General features: G+C 47.9%; 10 protein-coding genes across 10 annotated transcripts; 6 read left to right on the top strand and 4 right to left on the bottom strand.

Moving 5' to 3' along the window:
• On the top strand, positions 1 to 843 carry CAF16 (putative ATP-binding cassette family ATPase CAF16; the record flags this gene model as incomplete). Its single annotated transcript, XM_022608324.1, has 1 exon — positions 1 to 843. The coding sequence occupies one exon, from the start codon at positions 1 to 3 to the stop codon at positions 841 to 843; it is 843 nt and encodes a 280-aa protein (XP_022464832.1).
• A 129-nt stretch (positions 844 to 972) lies between these two features.
• CAK1 (cyclin-dependent protein kinase-activating kinase CAK1) lies at positions 973 to 2,085 on the top strand (the record flags this gene model as incomplete). The annotated part of the gene is made up of 1 exon (XM_022608323.1): positions 973 to 2,085. One exon carries the CDS (start codon positions 973 to 975, stop codon positions 2,083 to 2,085), a length of 1,113 nt encoding a protein of 370 aa, XP_022464831.1.
• Positions 2,086 to 2,316: 231 nt separating this feature from the next.
• SHM2 (glycine hydroxymethyltransferase SHM2) lies at positions 2,317 to 3,726 on the bottom strand (the record flags this gene model as incomplete). The annotated part of the gene is made up of 1 exon (XM_022608322.1): positions 2,317 to 3,726. One exon carries the CDS (start codon positions 3,724 to 3,726, stop codon positions 2,317 to 2,319), a length of 1,410 nt encoding a protein of 469 aa, XP_022464830.1.
• A 478-nt stretch (positions 3,727 to 4,204) lies between these two features.
• Positions 4,205 to 5,317, bottom strand: AGX1 (alanine--glyoxylate transaminase; the record flags this gene model as incomplete). The annotated part of the gene is made up of 1 exon (XM_022608321.1): positions 4,205 to 5,317. One exon carries the CDS (start codon positions 5,315 to 5,317, stop codon positions 4,205 to 4,207), a length of 1,113 nt encoding a protein of 370 aa, XP_022464829.1.
• A 654-nt stretch (positions 5,318 to 5,971) lies between these two features.
• On the bottom strand, positions 5,972 to 6,763 carry HAC1 (transcription factor HAC1; the record flags this gene model as incomplete). The annotated part of the gene is made up of 1 exon (XM_022608320.1): positions 5,972 to 6,763. The coding sequence occupies one exon, from the start codon at positions 6,761 to 6,763 to the stop codon at positions 5,972 to 5,974; it is 792 nt and encodes a 263-aa protein (XP_022464828.1).
• A 551-nt stretch (positions 6,764 to 7,314) lies between these two features.
• KNAG0E03220 (uncharacterized protein) lies at positions 7,315 to 8,937 on the top strand (the record flags this gene model as incomplete). Its single annotated transcript, XM_022608319.1, has 1 exon — positions 7,315 to 8,937. One exon carries the CDS (start codon positions 7,315 to 7,317, stop codon positions 8,935 to 8,937), a length of 1,623 nt encoding a protein of 540 aa, XP_022464827.1.
• Positions 8,938 to 9,370: 433 nt separating this feature from the next.
• Positions 9,371 to 9,742, top strand: MPC1 (pyruvate transporter MPC1; the record flags this gene model as incomplete). Its single annotated transcript, XM_022608317.1, has 1 exon — positions 9,371 to 9,742. One exon carries the CDS (start codon positions 9,371 to 9,373, stop codon positions 9,740 to 9,742), a length of 372 nt encoding a protein of 123 aa, XP_022464826.1.
• A 456-nt stretch (positions 9,743 to 10,198) lies between these two features.
• RIM15 (protein kinase RIM15) lies at positions 10,199 to 14,782 on the top strand (the record flags this gene model as incomplete). Its single annotated transcript, XM_022608316.1, has 1 exon — positions 10,199 to 14,782. One exon carries the CDS (start codon positions 10,199 to 10,201, stop codon positions 14,780 to 14,782), a length of 4,584 nt encoding a protein of 1,527 aa, XP_022464825.1.
• A 266-nt stretch (positions 14,783 to 15,048) lies between these two features.
• On the top strand, positions 15,049 to 16,836 carry FRS1 (phenylalanine--tRNA ligase subunit beta; the record flags this gene model as incomplete). Its single annotated transcript, XM_022608315.1, has 1 exon — positions 15,049 to 16,836. The coding sequence occupies one exon, from the start codon at positions 15,049 to 15,051 to the stop codon at positions 16,834 to 16,836; it is 1,788 nt and encodes a 595-aa protein (XP_022464824.1).
• A 162-nt stretch (positions 16,837 to 16,998) lies between these two features.
• On the bottom strand, positions 16,999 to 20,184 carry MIL1 (Mil1p; the record flags this gene model as incomplete). The annotated part of the gene is made up of 1 exon (XM_022608314.1): positions 16,999 to 20,184. One exon carries the CDS (start codon positions 20,182 to 20,184, stop codon positions 16,999 to 17,001), a length of 3,186 nt encoding a protein of 1,061 aa, XP_022464823.1.
• Between the last annotated feature and the right edge of the window lie 307 nt (positions 20,185 to 20,491).

Here is a 20,491-nt window from a genome sequence, read left to right as displayed (position 1 = left end):
ATGGCTCAATACGCTGTTCAGGTGGACGATCTCACTTACAAGTTTGTCGAGTCTGCAACTCCGTCTGTCTCTAATATAAACCTACAGATCCCATGGAATACGAGAACTTTGCTTGTTGGCTCTAATGGTGCCGGGAAGTCGACGCTCCTGAAATTATTGAGTGGGAAACACCTTTGTCTGACTGGGAATATTCAGGTCAATGGATTGGACCCATTCAGTCCGCTGTCCATGCACCAAGACGTAGAGGAGGACAGAAATGTTCAAGTAAGCACATACCTAGGGACCGAATGGTGTCACATGGATATTATCAACCGAGATATTGGCGTCCTGGAACTGTTAGAGAGTATTGGATTGGATCATTATCGTGAACGTGGTGAATATCTAATAGAGATTCTTGAGATCAACCTCAATTGGAGGATGCATCGGTTGAGTGACGGTCAGAAGAGACGTGTGCAACTCGCAATGGGCTTATTGAAACCATGGAGGGTGTTACTACTTGACGAGGTCACGGTGGACCTGGACGTCATTGCTAGGTCTAGATTGCTGGAGTTTTTGAAGATGGAGACGCAGAAGAGAAAATGTTCGGTAATCTACGCAACTCATATCTTCGATGGGCTGGCAGAGTGGCCAGATAAAGTGCTGCACATCAAGGATGGTATTATCGTTGATCAATTAGACTATCACAATGATGTTGCATTCGTGACCCCTGGGGCGGCGACCGAGCAAAACGGTCACGTCGAATTTGGCGGAACAACAGGACCCAAAGTTTCGATAAGTAAAGTAAACAGTCTGCACCCCTTGGCGGTAAAATGGTTGAAACGGGACAACAACATTGAGCAATAGTCGTGCAGTCCGGTCAATTACCACTGTCGTGACCCTTACGTTTGTACAGTGTATAAAATTATAATGTTTTAAAGAGATACAGAATAAGTGATGATGAGCTTCAGACCGGGTGTACGAGCGAGGCAAGTGATGGTAGATCTAACTCAATTAGAGACTGAGGAGAGAAAACTGCTGAAGACAACGAAGCTGTCCCGTATCAACAAAGTTGGCTCATGTTACGTGATCAAAGCGACTGCAGTGGATTTTGTTGTCCCACCTCATAACCCATGGAGGGAATTAGAAATAATGAAGAAACTCTGTTTTGGGGAGCGCATACAGTGTGCTCAAATTATTGAGTTACTGGATCATCGAAGGGTGCACGATGAACTGGAGCTGCTTTTCCCATTTTATTCTCTCACATTAGAAGATTTCATGCTCTCGCAGTACAACTTTCAAGGTAGTCGTTCAAAGAAGCAATTTAATCCATACTTATTGGGGACCAAGTCTACTGAATCCACCCCTGAGTTCTATTACAATGGATTTGATGTGAATATATATGCAGCTGACATGTTTAAGCAGCTGTGCTCTGGGTTGCAATTTATTCACTCTAATGGTATTATACATCGAGATCTAAAACCACAGAATGTGATGCTGACCTCAATTTCCAAACCTTTGCAACTCAAGATCATTGACTTTGGTATATCATATGACACCACTACTGAGGACAAGGACGAACCGCCCAATGAGAAAGTGACAGATGTGTCTACATGTTTTTACAAAGCCCCCGAACTTCTGTTCAGCGTCGCAAATTACGATTATGCGGTGGATATATGGGCTTTGCTAGTTATTATCAGCCAATGGTTCCAGCAGGGATCGAGTATTGTGAACTACGCCCCAGCATTCATTGACGACGGCAGCGCGGAATTGGAAAACGGGAGCGATATAAGGTTGATACTGACCCTTTTCGAAAAAGTGGGGATCCCCTCCGTTGACCTATGGCCGCAAGTGAGAGATTTTGGGTCCGCTAGTGCATTTACTGGGCTATTTGGCTCTGAAGGTGATGGGAAATACATCAAGCTGTTAAGCGCTGAGGAGCAACATACTAGGATCATTCAAAATTTCCCGAGACTTGAGAGTTTAACGGATCCAAAAGTGAAAACAATGTTCCTGAAGTGCATTTCGGGAATGATGGTTTTGCAATCAACGGAGAGGTGGACCGTTTCTCAATTGCTAGACGAAATAAACTGTGTGCTCCAATGTTGAAATTGTCATTAAAAAACTTCTATGTAAAAGAATAAAGTAAGCTGCGGCGTATCTGGTTTATATAATTTTGGATGTGGGAATGGGAAAGAAGAAACACCGGGGCATGATCCGCGATGATGATCCGTTTTTTCTTTTGGATATGATACAGAAATGTTGAATTGCGTAAAAGATGAGGGATAGTCGTGGAGGTGGTAAAAAACAACTCGCGAGATGAGATTTTTCCATCTAGTCTTACACGGCCAATGGGTATTCACCGGCCCAGTTGAAGATCTGTTCCTTCAACTCGCCCAAGTTACCTGGGTTGGCATCCACGTAGGCCTTGAAGTCCTTCAACTTGTTGGCGTCCGCTGGTAGAGCCTTTTGGACGTCCTGCGCGGTCTTCACAACGGTGTCGATGTAGTTGACGATTCTAGAGAAGTCTTCCTCACCCATACCTCTGGAGGTCATGGCTGGGGCACCGATACGGATACCACCTGGGACCAAAGCGGACTTGTCACCTGGGATGGAGTTCTTGTTCAGGACGATGTTAACCTTTTCACAGATGTAGTCAACACGGGCACCGTCGACGCCCTGTTCTCTCAACGAGACCAAGACCATGTGCGAGTCAGTACCGTTTGAGACCAGTCTGTAACCCAACTTCTTGAACTCGTTTTCTAGAGCCTTTGCGTTCTTCAAGACTTGCAATTGGTACTCTTTGAACTCTGGAGTGGCGGCCTGCTTTAGGGCGGTAGCTAGGGCAGCGATGGTGTGGTTATGTGGCCCACCTTGGTGACCTGGGAAGACGGAGAAGTTGATTGGGTTTTCCAAGTCGTAGACGATTTCTTTGCCCGTTTTGGCGTTAACGGATCTGACACCTCTTCTGAAGAAGATCATGGCACCTCTTGGTCCTCTTAGAGACTTGTGGGTGGTAGTGGTGACGATGTCTGCGTACTCGAATGGGGATGGGATGACGCCAGCGGCAACAAGACCGGAGATATGCGCCATGTCGACCATCAAGTATGCACCACACTTGTCTGCGATCTCTCTCATTCTCTTGTAGTCGATCAAACGACAGTAGGCGGAGGTACCTGCAACGAGCACTTTAGGTCTGTAAAGGATGGCGTTCTTTTCCAAAGTGTCGTAGTCGATGATCCCAGTCTCTGGGTCGACTCTGTAAGGGAAAGATTCGAAGTAGGTAGCAACGGCAGAGATAGTTCTCGTTGGTGTTGCGTAACCGTGGGACAAATGACCACCGTCTGGCAAGTACAACCCCATCAATCTTTCGTGAGGTCTCATGATTGCCTGGTAGACTTGCAAGTTAGCTGGGGAGCCGGACAAAGTTTGCACGTTGACACCCCATTTGTCAGGGGACACATGGAAGGCCTCTAGGGCACGATCCTGACACAGAAGTTCAATCTGGTCGATGTACTCGTTACCACCGTAGTAACGGGCACCTGGGTACCCCTCTGAGTACTTGTTACACAGCGGCGTCCCCAAGGCGTCGAACACAGAAGTGGACGTAAAGTTCTCGGAGGCGATCAAATCGATAGAGTGTCTCTGTCTGTCGATTTCGCTGTCAATAAGCGTCTGCAATTGAGGGTCGGATTCCTTCAAGTGAGAAAGAACCATTCTCTTGTGGTTTTCAGAAAGAGCGTAAGGCATTGCGAGACGGTTGTGGTTGGGGACGTAGAGTTAAATAGATTGCTGGATACTTAGTGTAAAGAGACACAATAAAGAGGAAGAGAATAAAGAAGAAGATACGTTAATGAACAAGACCAATGCTCATCCAAGAAACTCATCTCCCTTATATACAATCCTTCGTGCACCGAAAGAGCAGTAAACGTGTAACGGATCGCTCAGTACATTTTTCACACAACTTCATTGAAATTTGCGAAAAACCACAGTTCGGCGAGTTGACTCCTCTGCGGGGAGCAGTCACGGTTTCGGATGATTGCATAAGCTGATTGCATAAGATGTAGTAGTACTAGTGGTAGTTGTAGAGGAGTCAGTGGGCTGTTGTAGAACTGCTGGGCACTGGATAGGGCAGTCGCCTCGGGAAGAAGTCTCTTGCGCAATGATCAGTGATGGCGCTGACCGGAGTCATTCACTTCGTGGCACCCCAACTCTTCACCACTCCCGCCTATTGCGAGGCAGCCAACGCCTCAATGACAAGCTGTAAAGTGTCGCGCGTGGCGCTCGCACCCATGTGGCCGACTCTGATGTACTTGTCCTTGATCTCTGGGAGAATCCCGCCAGCGATGATGGCACCCGCAGTTTTGTTAATCTCTTGGATTGCTTTCGCAGGGTCATCCACATACAGCGCGGTGAGTCCGTGAGCGATGTGTGCCCCCCCGTCGCTCGTGGTGGTGACGAGTTTGTAGTGCAGTTGCTGCGTGATCTGCGACCGGAACCACTCGCTCAGTTCTTTGTGATGTGTGACAGACTCGCGTTGTAGAAGTTCTTGCAGAGCTGTGTCCAGCGACGAGACCAACTGTGTCGCCTGCGTGGCGAAGTACTTGGCTTGCCCGCCTGCGTAGCTTTGTAGGATCGGCGCCCACTTCTTCAACGACGCGTAGAAGGACCCCGTGGGCCGTTTCTGCAGGGCGAAATCCAGCGCGCGTGGGGAGACCATCCCGAGGGCCAGGCCGGGTGGTGCACCGACCGCCTTCTGCGATGCGGACAGCACAAAATCGAGCTGCCACTTATCGAACTGGAGTTCCTCGCAGCCCAGAGAGCACACTGCGTCAACGATGACGAACGTGTTGGGGGACTCCCTGTGAGTGACCGCAGCAATGGCCCCGACATCGTTCAGCACCGCGGTGGACGTATCCACGTGAGTCACCACGATGGCCCTGTACTTACCGTTCGCGGCCCGCAACTCCGTGGCGATCTCGTCGAGGGGCACAACCCCACCGACGGTATCTGGTTTCAACACGGTGAGGTTAGCACCATGGTACGTTTCGAGACACTCGCCGAACTCGTCTGAGAAGAACCCGGTGGACACGAGCAGGACGTTATCCCCCGGGTTCACGAAGTTAGTCCCCGCGACGTCGAACCCCAGTGTCCCGCTCCCCGCGATGATCAGGGGCAGGTTCCCCTCTGCCTGTGTAGCATTGTAGACGCGCTTCAGATTCTGTAACGCGGACTGGAAGATCGTGGTGAACTGTGGACCCGTGTGGGACAACGAGTTTGCGTTCAAACCTTCTTGGACGTTCTTCGTGATGGTCACTGGACCGGGAATCAAGAGCGACATTTGTGTGTGTGTCGCAGTACTTAGTTGTATAATCTACAGCCAGCGATATCAACATCAGCTAGTACACCCCCCCCCCCTTTATATAGCGATCTACACTTATGCAAGAGGAAGTTAAGATGACTCCGCCAACTCCGAAGGGTCTGGAGGTATCCTCTGCTTGTCATTGGCCGAGACGAAAAAGGACTCTAGAGAGACAACTGTAAAGGCGGGAAACGCCAACCTTTTGAAAGAAACCAAATAGACACACGTGCTGCGGAGCAAGCTCAGCGAACACTAGTGGTACACACATATATATAAAGAAACCCGTAGTAGATAGAAGATGGAACAAGAGTTTGTGGTGAGTTTGATGGGAGACTGCCGGCCTTACTATCACTGTCGCAGTATCGATGAAGAACGCGCCAAATTGACATGTAAGAATACGGTAGCAGCACACATAAACGCGCACAGCACTGAAAGGTGGGGATCGACAAGAGAGAATGAACTCCTCATCACTCTGGCTCCACTTCTATCTTTTTTTTATAAATCCAAAAGATCCATTAGTTCAGTAGACATGATATTGTTTGATTGCGCTTCTGGCAATATTATTGGGCGACGGGACGACGGGACGACTTTTAAAATGACCAGCTGACAACAACACAAAGAGTGCGGGTTGTTTTAGGTGGTAATCACTTCTGGATTACGCATCTCAAAGCCTACTGTGGGTGAACTAATCAGATCTAATGGATTTATCAACATATGGTTCCTGAATTTCAACATATTATCCTCATTTTCCTGTTTTATAAATGTGGGCGCTGTATTTGTACTTGTACTGGAGGCGTTTTTCCCCTGTTCGAAATCGAAATTGATTTCAAATTCCGGTGGAGTGATCGGTTCAAAACTGCCCAATTGTAACGACAAGTCGTCAGCAAAGGGGCTGGTGTTCGAGCACGCCGAGGAGGCCGCCGAGGAAGCACCAGCGGAGGAGAATATATCCAGTGGGGAGACACTATTTTCAGATTTGATTTTCATTTTCTTGTCTGGGGAGGTAGTACTTCCAGGTGGCGATGGGATGATATCATCATCGCCAAGATCCCTCTCGAGAAGTTCTCCGCCCTCTGTATTTTCTTGTAACTGTTTCAAATCCGTCCACAAATGCTTTTTTCCCCGTGGCAACAACTTCTCCGCGTCCACGCTTTGCAGGATACACTCTAGGAGCGCACACTTCCGCTCTAGAAACTCCATGTGCCTCCGCTTCCTCTCCCTGGACTGCCTTGCGGCCCTCCTGTTCCTCATAATCCTCTCCACGCGGCGCTGTTCCTTCTCCTCCGAGGTCCGCGCCCTCTTCCGTGGGGGCAGCGAGCACTTGAACTCGCCCGCGTCCCCCAAGAGCAGCTGCACGGACAGCTGCTCCTGAGGCTCCCCCTTCACTTGAACTGGTGTGTTGTTGTCGTGGTTGTCGCTGGTCATATCGTCGTCGTCGTCGTCACCCGACTCCAAGCCAGAAGAGAGAGCGCGAAAGAGGCAACGCAACCCCAACAGGAAACGCACCCCACCCACCCTCTTATATACAGAAAGAGCGGCGCGGGAAGCAGCGCGCCGGTCACTCCGCACGGCAGCACCGCCCGGGATCCGCGCTGCGCCCCGCCCGCGGCCCGCGGTGTGTGGGCGGGACTCGCGCAGCGCTCCCGCGGGCCGCTGCCCCTATTGGGCCCTCTCTCTGTGGGGGGGGGGGGGGTCTAGGCTGCCGCTAATAGGAGAGTCTTGGCACGCTGTGGTGGTGACTGACCCTGGGCACACGGTTGGGCTGCGTGCCCAGCACCTCGAACTCCTATCTCTCATCGAGAGCAGGTGGATCGCCGATCCATCCGTCGCGAGAGCTTCTGCGGTGATTGAGGTTTGCTCCCGAGATCAGATCTGGCTGAGGTAAATAGCGAATATATAAGACCGGCGAGGCTGCTTGGTCTGTGTCTTGCGGTTGTAGCGGTCTTTGCCTTACCTCTCAGTAGACTATACGTACAATGTTGCTTGAACAGCTGGTTGCGGGTTCGTTCTTGGGCGGTGCCGTGCTCGCAAGTAGCCAGGCGTCCCCCAATAAGTATGTCCAGATGGGGTTCCATAAGAGCCGGAGTTTCTCGAGCGGGGGGGACTCCCTTGCGAGGAGGGCCGACGATTACTTGTCTGTGGATGTAGAGAACCAGCAGCTGTACTACTCGGTAGAGTTGTATGTGGGGACTCCGCCGCAGAATGTCTCCGTGCTCATTGACACTGGGTCCTCGGATCTGTGGCTGACTTCCCCTGACAACCCATACTGTATTGGTTTTAAACAGCCCGGTAGTGCGAAATTCGCCCTGGAGGAGAAGGAGGCTGCCAATGCTACTGTGTTGACCGCTCAGAACGCCGAGGGTCCCACAAGGTCCAGTAAAGCGGCGAAGGCCACGGGGGGGCACTTGGACCAGTTCGATTGTGCTCTGCTGGGGACTTTCAACAACAGTGAGTCCTCGTCCTTCAAGAGTAACAACACGGATTTCTTGACGGGGTATGCGGATAACACTTTCGCTTCTGGGTTCTGGGGGACCGATGTCGTCCGAATCGGCGACGTCGATGTCTCGGATGTGTCCCTTGCCGTGGTCAACTTGACTAACTCGACAAGTCCAGTGTTGGGGATAGGGATGCCCGTGCTTGAATCTTCCAACGCGGGGCGTCTTGCCGCGGAGACAAACTCAAGTTACGAGTACGATAACTTCCCCGTGCAATTGAAGAACAAAGGTGTCATTGAGAAAATCGCTTACTCTCTGTTCCTGAACGATTCAGACGCCACAGAAGGGTCCGTGCTGTTCGGTGCTGTAGACCACTCGAAGTACGAAAATGGCCTGTTCACAGTGCCCATGGTCAACACTTACAAGGACCAAGGGGTCCAACACCCAATTGAGTTCTACGTGACCATGTACGGGCTGGGTTTCAAGAAGGATGGGTTCTTGAACACAATCACGACTACAAATTTCCCCGTCCTTTTGGACTCAGGGAGTACAACTTCGTACCTACCAGACACCTTGGTCAGTATGCTGGCAAGCGCACTGAACGCCACGTTTAGTGAGAAGATCAACGGATACACTTTGAAATGCCCCTCGGAGGAGGACGCCACATTTCTCTCTTTCGACCTGGGTGGATTCCTTATCGACGTGCCACTAAGTGACTTGGTCGCAAAACGCCACAAGAACCAGTGTGTACTGATGGTTAAAGGTCAGGGAGAGGGGGAAGGTGGGTATATCTTGGGTGACACTTTCCTATCGAGTGCATACGTAGTGTACGACCTGGAATCCTACGAGATCTCAATCGGCCAGGCCAGTACGGGGGACGCGGCGGAGGATATCGAGGTCATCAAGAGTACCGTCCCAGGTGCAGTCAGGGCACCTTTCTACGACAGACCTTGGACCGGCGGTACTGTCATTTCTATGAGCGGTAACATTTCCACGGGCCCAATAAATGGTTCATACAACGGTATGGGTGCCACAAAGCCCAGAAACAGCTCGTCAAGCACAACTCTGTCTGGGAACGTGAGGAAGAATATCGGTGTTGCCTCTGCAGGTATGCCCTCCTTGGTAACTGCCATTCTTGCCCTCATCATGTCCTTCCTGCTATGAAGAACAGCAAGGCGAATGAACGCTTTTTTATTTCTGTATAGTTATGTACGTGTGCTCGTGTGTGTTTGAGTATACGTTCTCTTACCAAAACTTGCAAAGTCTTGGCATCTTGCAAGTACGACTGGGTAGTGGGAACGGTCGCAGTGACAGCTGGCGATTCACATATATCCGCGGACAGTAAGCTCACTTAAGCACCTTTATGAACTCTTCTAAAAAACAAACTGAAAAACGTGAAAACAACAAATTCATATTAAAGTCGCATCTCCGCGGAGACGTCTGCTTTGAAGAGCGTTAGCTACAGGAATACCCCCTTTCATCAGGTGCAGTGCATTTGTCCCAGTTTAAATTCCTTTATTGTGGGGACAACTTCTTCTACAGTGCACTAAACAGGTTACCAACCCTTTCTCGTACTCCCCTACCACCCACTCCAAATATGTCCAACAACGTGAACAAGGCTGCTTCGCGCGCCATAATCAGCAAGTATATCAACAAAGAGACGCTGAAGTACGTTTTCACTACTCACTTCTGGGGACCAGTGTCCAACTTCGGGATACCGATCGCTGCGATCTACGATTTGAAAAAGGATCCGAGTCTCATCTCTGGGCCCATGACTTTGGCGCTCGTCGTTTACTCCGGTGTGTTTATGAAATATGCAATGGCAGTCACCCCGAAAAACTACCTCCTTCTAGGGTGCCATATCATCAACGAAACGGCACAGCTCGGACAAGGTTTCAGATTCTTGCAGTACAACTATTTGACAGACAAACCGAAAATTGAAGCTGCAGAGAATACAAGCAATAAGTGAGTCGCATTACAGCTCACTACTTGCACTACCACACAAGTACATCTATATATCCGCATTTTACAGTATTCCACCCCTCCATCTCCCTCTCTCTTTCTATTACGGTCCCTCTAAAAACAAAACCGTCTACTCAATAGGAGACGCTCATCTTCCAAGGATCGAACACTCCTCAATCCCCTGCTCAATCTCCTTCTTCAACCTCCCACCAACTCTTCCCTTATCCTTCTTTAAAGTCGTTTCGTGGAAAATTATGATTATTATCGCAACCAGTTAACTTTGTAGATGTCAATTTAAAGGAAGAATCAGACAACTTTGTTCCTGTGAAGTCTACATCCAACCTGTTGGAGCAGTAACTACTCTGTTACCCTTGTCTAGCTCCGTGCCGGGAGTGAAACATTTTTTATTGGAAGGGAAGAGTCCAAGATTCAACGGAGCAAGCAAGTGGATATCATACTCACCATGTCAGGAGATGATGACCGCGAGTACGAGGACTACTTGAGGCTCGCTACGGAACAGAACCCGTCCATGATTATGGAACTGGACCTTGAGGGGAGGATCAAATATATATCGAAGCAATGGGAGGATATTGTGCAGTTGCCGGTGCCCACGGGGTCCATTTCCTCAGTGATAGACGGCACAGAGGAAGATAAGATGGTTTTCAACAGGGCTATGGAGATGATGTTGCAGAACGATAACATCAGCTACACGGTCACTTTCACACTGGCAAGTGGGGAAGTACTGGAGGCATGCGGGATCATGATCTCGGGGGACGAAAAGCAGGAGACGCACTCGATGTGGATACTCAAACCGTACAACGAAATGCCGCACGATATTGTCGGGCTACCAGAGACTTTGTTGCAGAAGTTAGGGTTTGGGGCCACCATCTTTCACGAGTATCTGAAACAACTGGAGGCCCAAGGTATCACAGATGAGGCGGAACTGCCTTGTCCGCGGCTTGAACTGTGCAGGGTGTGTGAATGCTTTGTCCCAGATTGGTGGCTCGAAACACACTCCCAAACGTGTGTGATGGAACATAGAGTCGAATCAGTGATACAGTTGCTGCACGATAACCTGATAGATCAAATGAACCTCATATCGCAACAGCCAACAGAGTACAAAAACTTGCCCCTTGTGACCAAATCAGATTCGTACTTGGACAACATCTTGGACTCGCTGAAGAATCTGTGCCAATTTGCTATAAACATCAACACCAGTGAATTGTTCTCCAAGTATCAGAAATTTCACAACAATAAGACAGAATCCCTGCTAGATATGTTCAACGACCAAGGCAGATCAGAAGAGCAAGACAATGCATCGCAATGCTTCTTTGAGTTCTCTCCAAACACGAAGACTCACATCAGGGAAATCCAACTGTGGGAAAACCCACTACAATTGGACTCTCAAGACCATGACCCTGATAACGGGGGTGGGCTAACTCTGCTTGTTACAGATACAATACAGTTGGCCAGGGAAAAGGTGGAGGCAGTGGTCCGGTTGGACAATGCAATGACGTACTCGCTAAAGATTAGGAACGAGATCAACAACGAGGTCATGTCTATGATAAGGGAGCAGCTAGAATTCAACAGAATGCAAATCCCAAAGCTCGAATCGCCACAACCATCAGCCAAACCACTTTTCGCCAACTCCTACTTGCAAAACGACGTCATGCCACATAGGAGCGATAACGACTCCAATGGAAGCAGACTTAGTAACATGAGCACAAAGGACCCAACAAGTTCTAGTGGTACATACACACCTACAGATATCACAGCCCCGCAACCTAGAGAGGAATGCCCCTCCGGTTCAATAACTCCGGGGACAGAAGTCGCATACCCAAAGGGAACGAAATCTGCACAGCACACAACTTTACTTTCAGGCGACAAATACAAACCACTGCCCACAGTAAGCACAGTGGCAACCAGTTTGTTACCGAAGGCAAGAACCACGATCTCTTTAACTCCGCGACGTGGGTCGCCACTGTTAATGCAGAGAACAAGCAGTGCTAACCCTTCCATCACGGACAAATCTCCTCTCAACTCCCCCTTTGTGAATTCTAGAGAGTATTTAACACCAGAGCAATTTCCAGCAGGTGTCAGCTCGCCAAACCAACCACTTTCCCCATTGCTGCTGGCAACGAATCAGTTTAAGACTCCAGCACCTACTATCAAGGACTACGATATTTTAAAACCGATCAGCAAGGGAGCATACGGTAGCGTTTACTTAGCGAAGAGGAAATTGACAGGAGAATATTTTGCGATCAAAGTGTTAAGGAAGTCCGATATGATTGCCAAAAATCAAGTCACAAACGTAAAATCTGAGAGGGCAATCATGATGGTTCAAAGCGATAAACCGTACGTCGCAAGACTTTACGCCACTTTCCAAAATAAAAATAACTTGTTTTTAGTGATGGAATACTTAGCGGGCGGAGACTTAGCCGCACTGCTAAAAATGATGGGGTATTTACCCGATAAATGGGTTAAACAGTACATCACGGAGATTATTATTGGTGTTGACGATATGCATAGGGACGGGATCATACATCATGATCTAAAGCCAGACAACTTGTTGATAGATTCGTCAGGACACGTGAAACTGACGGATTTTGGTCTGTCGAGAGCAGGGTTGATCAAAAGGCACAAGATGTTGCCAAGGAAGAAAAACAGTCTGACACTTACACAGGATAATAGTCCAAGTTCATCCACGCCAAACTCTAATCAAAGTTTCAGGATAAGAAGGGCAGCAAAATCAAGAAATCCATCAGATTCGTCTGAAACCTCAAAACCTCTGGACTTTGTGGGGAAATTCAATAGCGAAGTACAGGCATTGAAGAGAACTGAATCCGAATTATCATTCTCTATGATAGATGTCTCAAGATCGAGTACCCCGCCACCACCTATGACAGGTATGAGGACATCTACATCATCAGCTAATGGGTCATTTAGCTCCACTACAGGAGGAGGCGGGGGGAAAGGGGGAGGTTCATCTTCTTCAGCGGCCACAGCAACTACAGCTGTAACACCTACTCTACCATTGACCAATGATGTATCAACTCCAGTCCAGGTGGCACCCACAACAGGTATAGAATACCATTCCTTGGAAAGCAGTACGGCACCACCATCTGACTTAGCATTGTTTCACCCTAATGATACTAAGCAAAACAAGAAATTCTTTGGAACGCCAGATTATTTGGCGCCTGAAACTATTGAAGGCACTGGGGAAGATCCAAGCTGTGATTGGTGGTCTGTTGGTTGCATATTTTTTGAACTCCTTTTAGGATACCCACCGTTCCATGCCAGCACACCCGAAAGGGTATTTCAGAAAATATTATCATGCGATGTACAATGGCCTGAATTTAGCTCCCTGGAAGAGGAAAGAGAAGTCATAACACCAGAGGCCAAAGATTTAATAATAAAATTATTGGAACTGGATCCCAAGAAACGGCTCGGATCTAATGGCGCTATCGAAATTATGAAACATCCATACTTCAACGGGGTTGACTGGGATAATGTCTATGACTCCGAGGCTTCCTTTGTCCCGAGCATTGAAAATATGGAAGATACTGACTATTTCGATCCCAGGGGCGCGGTCTTGGAGGATTTTGGAGGCGATGATAATGACGAGGATGTCGGTAATTCCTCAGTTAAAATGAATCGTAGCAGGGTGGACAGCAACCTGGATGTACCGGAGATTCAGACGTCGCCAGGATATGTCCCGCTATTGGGTTCACCCGGTGGTGATAACTCCGGCCAAAACAAGTCATCTGGTTTAGCATTAACCACAAGTGCAGATATTGCAGGCCTTTCGAATAAAGCTCTGAACAAATTGAGTATTGCATCAGTTCTAGAATCAGTTCCTCATGATGCAGCCGGCAGCAGAAGCTCTGCAAAAAGTATATCCTTGGCCATTCCTCCTCACATGAGAGAGAGGAGAGGAAGTAAGTTAAGCGACTCACAGACAGAGTTTGGATCGTTTTACTTCAGAAATCTCTCGGCACTGGATAAGGCGAACAAAGATGCGATCAACAGGCTGAAGAGCAAACACATGAACGAAGCGGGACAACATCGCAGATCGTCGTCCAGCTCGCAAGCAGGATCCTCTTCAGAAAACTCGTTGAGCAAGGCTCGTCCAGGAAGAATATCCTTAAACGGATCACCAGCCATCAACTCGATCACGAGAAGCATTGCCAAATCAGACACGTCTAGTGTTCGGTCTTTTTCTCCAGATCGATCCATGAGCTTGGAAAGATCAATCACCTCCAGGAAGGGTAGCAACGCCAGCATGTTGGACAGTATCGTGACCGCGAACCCGCTAACGGCATCAATAACCAATGCAAGCACCCCTATAGGGGTTAATCCATCCTTCTATTATAGTGATTCAGAATCGCCTATAGTGAATAAGTTCAAGTCTCCGTTGTCCCCTTCGCACGCTGTTCAGTCTAGTGTGGCACGATCAGGTCTGATTTTAAAACCTGCACCGGTCGCCGATAAACGACGCAGCTCAAGCGAAACAAACAGCGAAAACAGCGACAGACTCCAGGCAATTTCGAGAGTGAACTCTTTACGATATAGGAGGAGAAGTCAACGAAAGAGTTCTGGGATGAGTGACAATGCCAACATAGGCTATCATATGGATATTTTATTGTGTGAGCCCATTCCCATACACCTATACCGTGCTGTGAAAGATTTGGAAACTTTGGGTTGTTCGGTTGTTAGTGTAGGTGCTGCAGACGAGTTGGTGTCTAGGGCAACAGGGTCCGTCAAATTCGATATCATTATATCTGCGTACCGCTTGAGTAAATTGGGTGCTCTGGATATCTGCAAACTTTTAAGAAAGACAAATGGAATTAACTCCAATACACCTTTTATTGTGGTCACCAATTACTATCAAGAGGCCCTCAGCTTTAACGTCTTTGACGACGTTCTAGAGAAACCTGTCGTTTTCGATGATCTCAGAAGGGTCATTTCGAAGTACGCTCTAAAGAAAAGTCAAGAGGAGGAGGACACCATATTTTCGGATGCAGACGATTTCCACATCCCTCAATAGGTTTAGCATAGGACATATACACGTAGCATAGGACATATACACGTACATTTCTGGGGTAAAGTGCCTGACCTGCTGTCAGAGCGAAATGATTCTGATACTTCTGTGAGTCTCTCCCTTGAAAGTCACGTTTCACGATTTGAAAATTTTTTGCTCTTTTTTGTTTCTTTGCGCTCGATGTCAATATCAAAACTGAAAGATCGAAGCTTACCAGTGTTCTGATACTTCCCTAGCATCGCCGCCTCAGAATCGATCAGATCGATACCAATATGCCTACCGTTACAGTTAATAAACAGCAATTGTACGACCTTTTGGGTAAAAACTACTCGAACAATGAGTTTGACGAACTCTGTTTCCAGTTTGGTGTTGAATTGGACGAAGACACCACTGAAGAAGCTTTGAAGAACGGTGAAGAACCTGAATTCAAAATAGATATTGGTGCCAACCGTTACGATCTTTTATGCATTGAGGGGATTGCCCAATCTTTGAACGAATATTTGGGTAGATGCGAAACTCCTAAGTACACACTTACCGCACCAACTACGGAGTTGTACGTTGACCCATCCACCGAGCAGGTCAGACCATACGCGGCAGCAGCCATTTTGAGAGATATTCACTTTGACGAAAAATCCTATGCCTCGTTCATTGCGCTGCAGGATAAGTTGCACTCTAATATATGTAGAAATAGAAGCTTGGTCGCTATGGGTACCCATGATTTAGACTCCATCAAAGGACCGTTCCATTATCGTGGTGTTACTCCAAAAGACATCAAATTTACTCCACTAAACCAAACTCAGGAATTCACTGGTGACAAGCTGATTGAGTTTTACAAGACTCCAGAACAAAAGAACAACATTGGCCGTTTTGTTCATATTATTGAGGACTCCCCTGTTTACCCAGTCATCTATGATTATGAAGATAATGTTTGTTCCTTGCCACCGCTGATTAATTCGGAGCGTTCAAAAATTAGTATGGACACGCGCAATGTTTTCATTGAGCTTACTGCCACTGACAAAACCAAGCTAGAAATTGTGCTAAACCAACTGGTTGCTATGTTTTCCCGCTACTCTTCCAAGCAATTCTCTATTGAGCCAGTCAAGATTGTGTCAGAACACAACGGTCAATCAAGATTAACTCCAAACCTAGACGACAGAACAATGGACGTTTCAATGAAGTACATCAACTCCGCTTTAGGTTTACAACTATCTGCTGATGAAATCATCAAATACATCAAGAAACTTTCTTTGCACGGCACTCAGTCCAGCACAGACAGTGATATTTTGACCGTTTCGATCCCAATTACCAGACCAGATATTCTTCATCCTTGTGATATTATGGAAGATGCTGCGATCGGTTACGGTTACGACAACTTACCAAAGGGTGAGAAGTTATCCAACGCCAATTTCATAGCGTCTGCTCTACCAATCAACAAAGTAGCTGATGTTTTTAGAATAGCGTCATCGCAGGCTTCGTGGTTGGAGGTCATGGCCCTGACTTTATGTTCACACGACGAAAACTTCAGCTTCCTGAGAACCAAAGATGATGGATCCAAGGTTGTCAAGTTAGCCAATCCAAAAACTTTGGAATATCAAGTTGTCAGAACCACTTTGTTGCCAGGGTTGCTTAAGACTGTCAAGGAAAACAGAAAACACTCTTTGCCAATCAAGGTTTTTGAATGTGGCGATGTCGTTTTCAAGAATCTTGCGTTGGAGAGAAAGTCCTACAACGAACGCCATTGGGGTGCTATCTACGTTGGGAAAAACTCAGGTTTTGAAGTTATTCAAGGTTTATTGGGCAAGATAATGCAAACTTTCAGAACCCAATGGATTGCGGACTATGGTGCTGAATCCACGGGTAGAGGCTACTGGATCGAACAGGATGACTCTTTGACAACTTACTTTGAAGGCAGAGGAGCAAGAGTTTTGTTCAGATCTAAGGAAGGTTCAGAGCCTCAAGTGATCGGACATTTGGGTGTTCTGCACCCTGAGGTTATGAAGAACTTCGACATTTTGCACGCAGCATCATACGTTGAGTTGAATGCAGAAGTGTTCTTGTAAGCTTAATAAAATTTATCATAGATACAAATAATAGAGAAATCACGAATTTTTAAATCTTAGAATGGTCTTGGATGAGACCTTTACAATAACTGTCCGTTTAGACACAGATTTGCCCTTTGACACCTCATTGTGCAATCGTTTATAAAAGACTGTTTATAAAAATTATATATCATCAGGAAACGCAAATTCCATCGGCTTTTTACTCCTTTTCATGTCTTCATCTTCAGGAAGAATGGTTCTACCCGCCGTTAAGAGTTGGAAACTATTCGGCGTAGAAGGTGCCTTTGCAGTTACGCGTGTACTGGGTGTTCCCGGCATTCTCGAGTTGGCAGCGGGTTTCGGCGTTGATGAATTTATTGCCACGTCCGAGGCATTAGTACTCGACAGTTCTTCAGAACTTTCACGATATTCCGCTAACGACATTCCGTTGTACTCGGAAACAGTTTCCATGGGCTCTCCAGTAGACTGATTTTTTAGCGCATCCTCATGTATGGCTTTTTTCAGCACCTCCAGTTCATGCATCAGGGCGCCGTGATCAACGATTGCATTGTCCTGTGGTTTTTTCTTGCGTTTATCGGTAGAGTCAACAGATGTTTGATCCTCGACATCTTGATCTTCCACAGTCTCTTCCAAGATCGTCTGCCATTTGGACTTCTTTGGTTTTATCCACCCGGGTACCCAGCTGTTGCGCTTCTTCCTTTTTGAAAGTTTCTTTTGTGCTGCATCGACATCATGGACCAGTTTCCTCTGTCTCTTAGCTTCCACTGGATCCATAGTTTCCTCAATTTCTACGAACTCATCATTCATGACAGTGACCCCTAATGCCTTCAATATTTTGGGCATATTCTTACGATAGGCCATATGTCCCGCAACCAGTTCTGTACAGTTAAAGTCCTCGACACCTTCTACATCACTAGCAGTGGATATCCCCATGACAGCTTTAAATCCTCCAGATGTTGCGCGAAACAGGTACGCTAATACCCAGTCTTTGTCAGAGTAGCCATTTACAAATCTACCGCTTACCACGGATCTTGCCATAACCAACTGCTCCTTATTTCGCACTACGGGTGTGCCAAATATAAATACGTTTTCGACCAAGCCTAATGCTTTCTTCTTGCAAAGTTCAATCAAACATGAGTATATGACCCTGGAACCTAGCGAAAATCCCACTAAGGTTATTGGTCTCTTACCCAAATTTCTGGTCATAAGTGTGTCTGCAAGGATCAACCCTGCAGACCATGCTCTGTCTAGGGAGACATTCCATGGGTTATCCAGGATGTAGCCCAGTTTTGATAATGCCATGGGCCATTGGACCGCCGAGATGAAAGCGGTCAAAATTGTGGCACCTAGTACCTGCTGAATCGTGGTTGCAAACACTTCGCTTGCGACAATGTTGATCGTTTGACCAGTAGACTTCAGCATCTCTGGTTCCCAATATAACGAGAACAAATCACCTTCCACAGAGTCTACAGTAGAGAATGGCAAACGGACATCATCCTCGTTACCAATAATCCAGCCGGAGACACTGATTATCAGGTTCAGTCGACGATTGTTATGTAACGGCCGGAATTCAAAGGTCCTGACGCTGCCCATTCTCTTGGACATACCCCTGGCACCAATATTAGCACCAATTGCCGTGCTCGAAAGTGCGACCACAGTAGTACCACCTACACCGGTCAGGAACCCAGTGGCCCCCGTGACACCTATAGTGGACAGCCCTGCTGCGATACCGGCACCGATGACGGGTGCCAGCAGCCCGCCACTGAGCCCCAAAACAAGCGATCCTCCGACCATAGCGATACCAACGTAACATAGTTTTCTGCGTTTCTTGCGCTTCCTTCTATCCTTCATGTGATCCTGCTCATCCCATGTTTGTTCGTCTGTAGACTGTTCCATGTCTAGCGAGTCGGTGACCCTCCTTTCAAACTCGCAGATCTCGACGTTTTTGATTCCGAGCGCCTCGGCGAACCTGATAAGCAAGGTGCGCGACCTGGAGTCGTACGCTGAGTTTTGCACGAGTATCAAAAACAGGTCACAGATAATGGTCCAAGCTACGTCCACATTGAGACGCTGCTGGTCCTTTATACTATCTGGATCCAGGATTTTTGGGGACTGTTCTTTGATGGGCCGTGTTGATGCATCGTCTGTCGGAGTCAAAGTTTCTTCGTCTTTGCCTTCAGTGTGGGCAGATCCGGATCTCGTCTCGATACTGTTTGCCACTTCTTGTGTCTCTTCCTTTGAGTCTTGTTTGTGACCAATTGAGCTTGTTTCTTGGGGCTCCTCCTTTGAGTCTTCTTTCTCTCCAGTTATGCTTGTCTCTAAGGACTCGTCTTCGCCCTTCGTCTCGGGTGATTGGTTTGTTCCATTTTCTTCGTCATCCGCTTTGTCATTTGTCTCCGCAGTTTGCTCAGAGTCCTTTGTTTCCTCGTGTTCCCAAGGGTTTTCTATATTCTGCGTTGTCCGTAGGCACTTGACCAAGTCCGACAGTTGGATCTGATGTACCGAGAGTTGCTCAACCATCTTAATCTCCTCTTCGCTGACGTTTAAATGCTGATATAGTCTTTCCAGCACGATAGTCTTCCACGCTGCCATATCTCTCTGGGTGAATTGCAGTCTGTTTGCAAGCCTCTTGTGCGCCTTGATGTCTACGCAGAGACACAATGTCGCAAGTTCTGTACACATCTGGTTTGCAAGGATGCTGATCGCGCTGACGTATGCGATCTTCTCCATGTCGTTTAGGAGGAATTTCGTGATATCGAGTTGCGACTCGGGGCTCAGGTCGTCTGCTCTTTCGACGTCGTCTTCGTACTCGTCGTAGAAATCAGCCACGCTCGGAGACGCAGAGATCTCCTGCGGACTCCTCGTACCTTGGTCTTGGTCCGTGTTATCCCTCATCTGCATGATCTTCTTGTGGTCGAAGAGGAAATCCGTCTTCTTGTTGGTGAGGTACGACCTCTGCGCCTGCTGTTCTGCGGCCACTTTTGTGTAGTCGAAAGTGTTCTTGTGTTGCGATTGCTGCGGTTGTGGGTGTGACGGGTGCTCCAACTGTGGCAGCGGGTTATTGGAATCGTAAGTTCGCAGCTCCAGCTCACCCTTCTCGTTGTACACGTCGTACGACGCAACTGTCGGCACTGTCTTCCACTGTCCAGTATCTGAGTCTGAATCCGAGTCCGAATCTGAGTCCGAATCCGCGGCAGCATCTCCTGAGGTTCCCCCCACGTCCCTTGCCTCTACAACCTTCGGCTCTGCATCCGCCGCACTGTCGTCCTCATGCAGAAGCTTCGACACTTTCAACTCCCGCAGCTGCAGTCCCAACCCCTCTGCATCGTCGTCACCCTTCTCTGACATACTCGCTGGTCCCCAACGCTGTCAACACTGTCAGTATCACTGCATTGGGGGACCATCACCATCACCATTCAAAAGACATCCAAATCACGATTCTTTTTGACGTTAAATGTCGCCGCGCCAAAAGACACAAGGGGCCCCATTGCAATCCTTCAAGAAGCTGTTCCGAGCACACTACAGCGCTCTCTGGACCTGTGTATATGTCATATCACGGCCCCAGGTTACAAGTTTACCGCTTGGGTCTCTTCGAATGGCCCACTTCGCTGCTTAGAACGTGTGGCGGCTGCCGATACAGATCATATTACAAAGC

This window comes from Huiozyma naganishii, chromosome 5 (assembly GCF_000348985.1).
Source record: "Huiozyma naganishii CBS 8797 chromosome 5, complete genome".
NCBI classification, from domain to species: Eukaryota; Fungi; Ascomycota; class Saccharomycetes; order Saccharomycetales; family Saccharomycetaceae; genus Huiozyma; species Huiozyma naganishii.
This window is presented reverse-complemented; position numbering and strand designations above follow the sequence as displayed.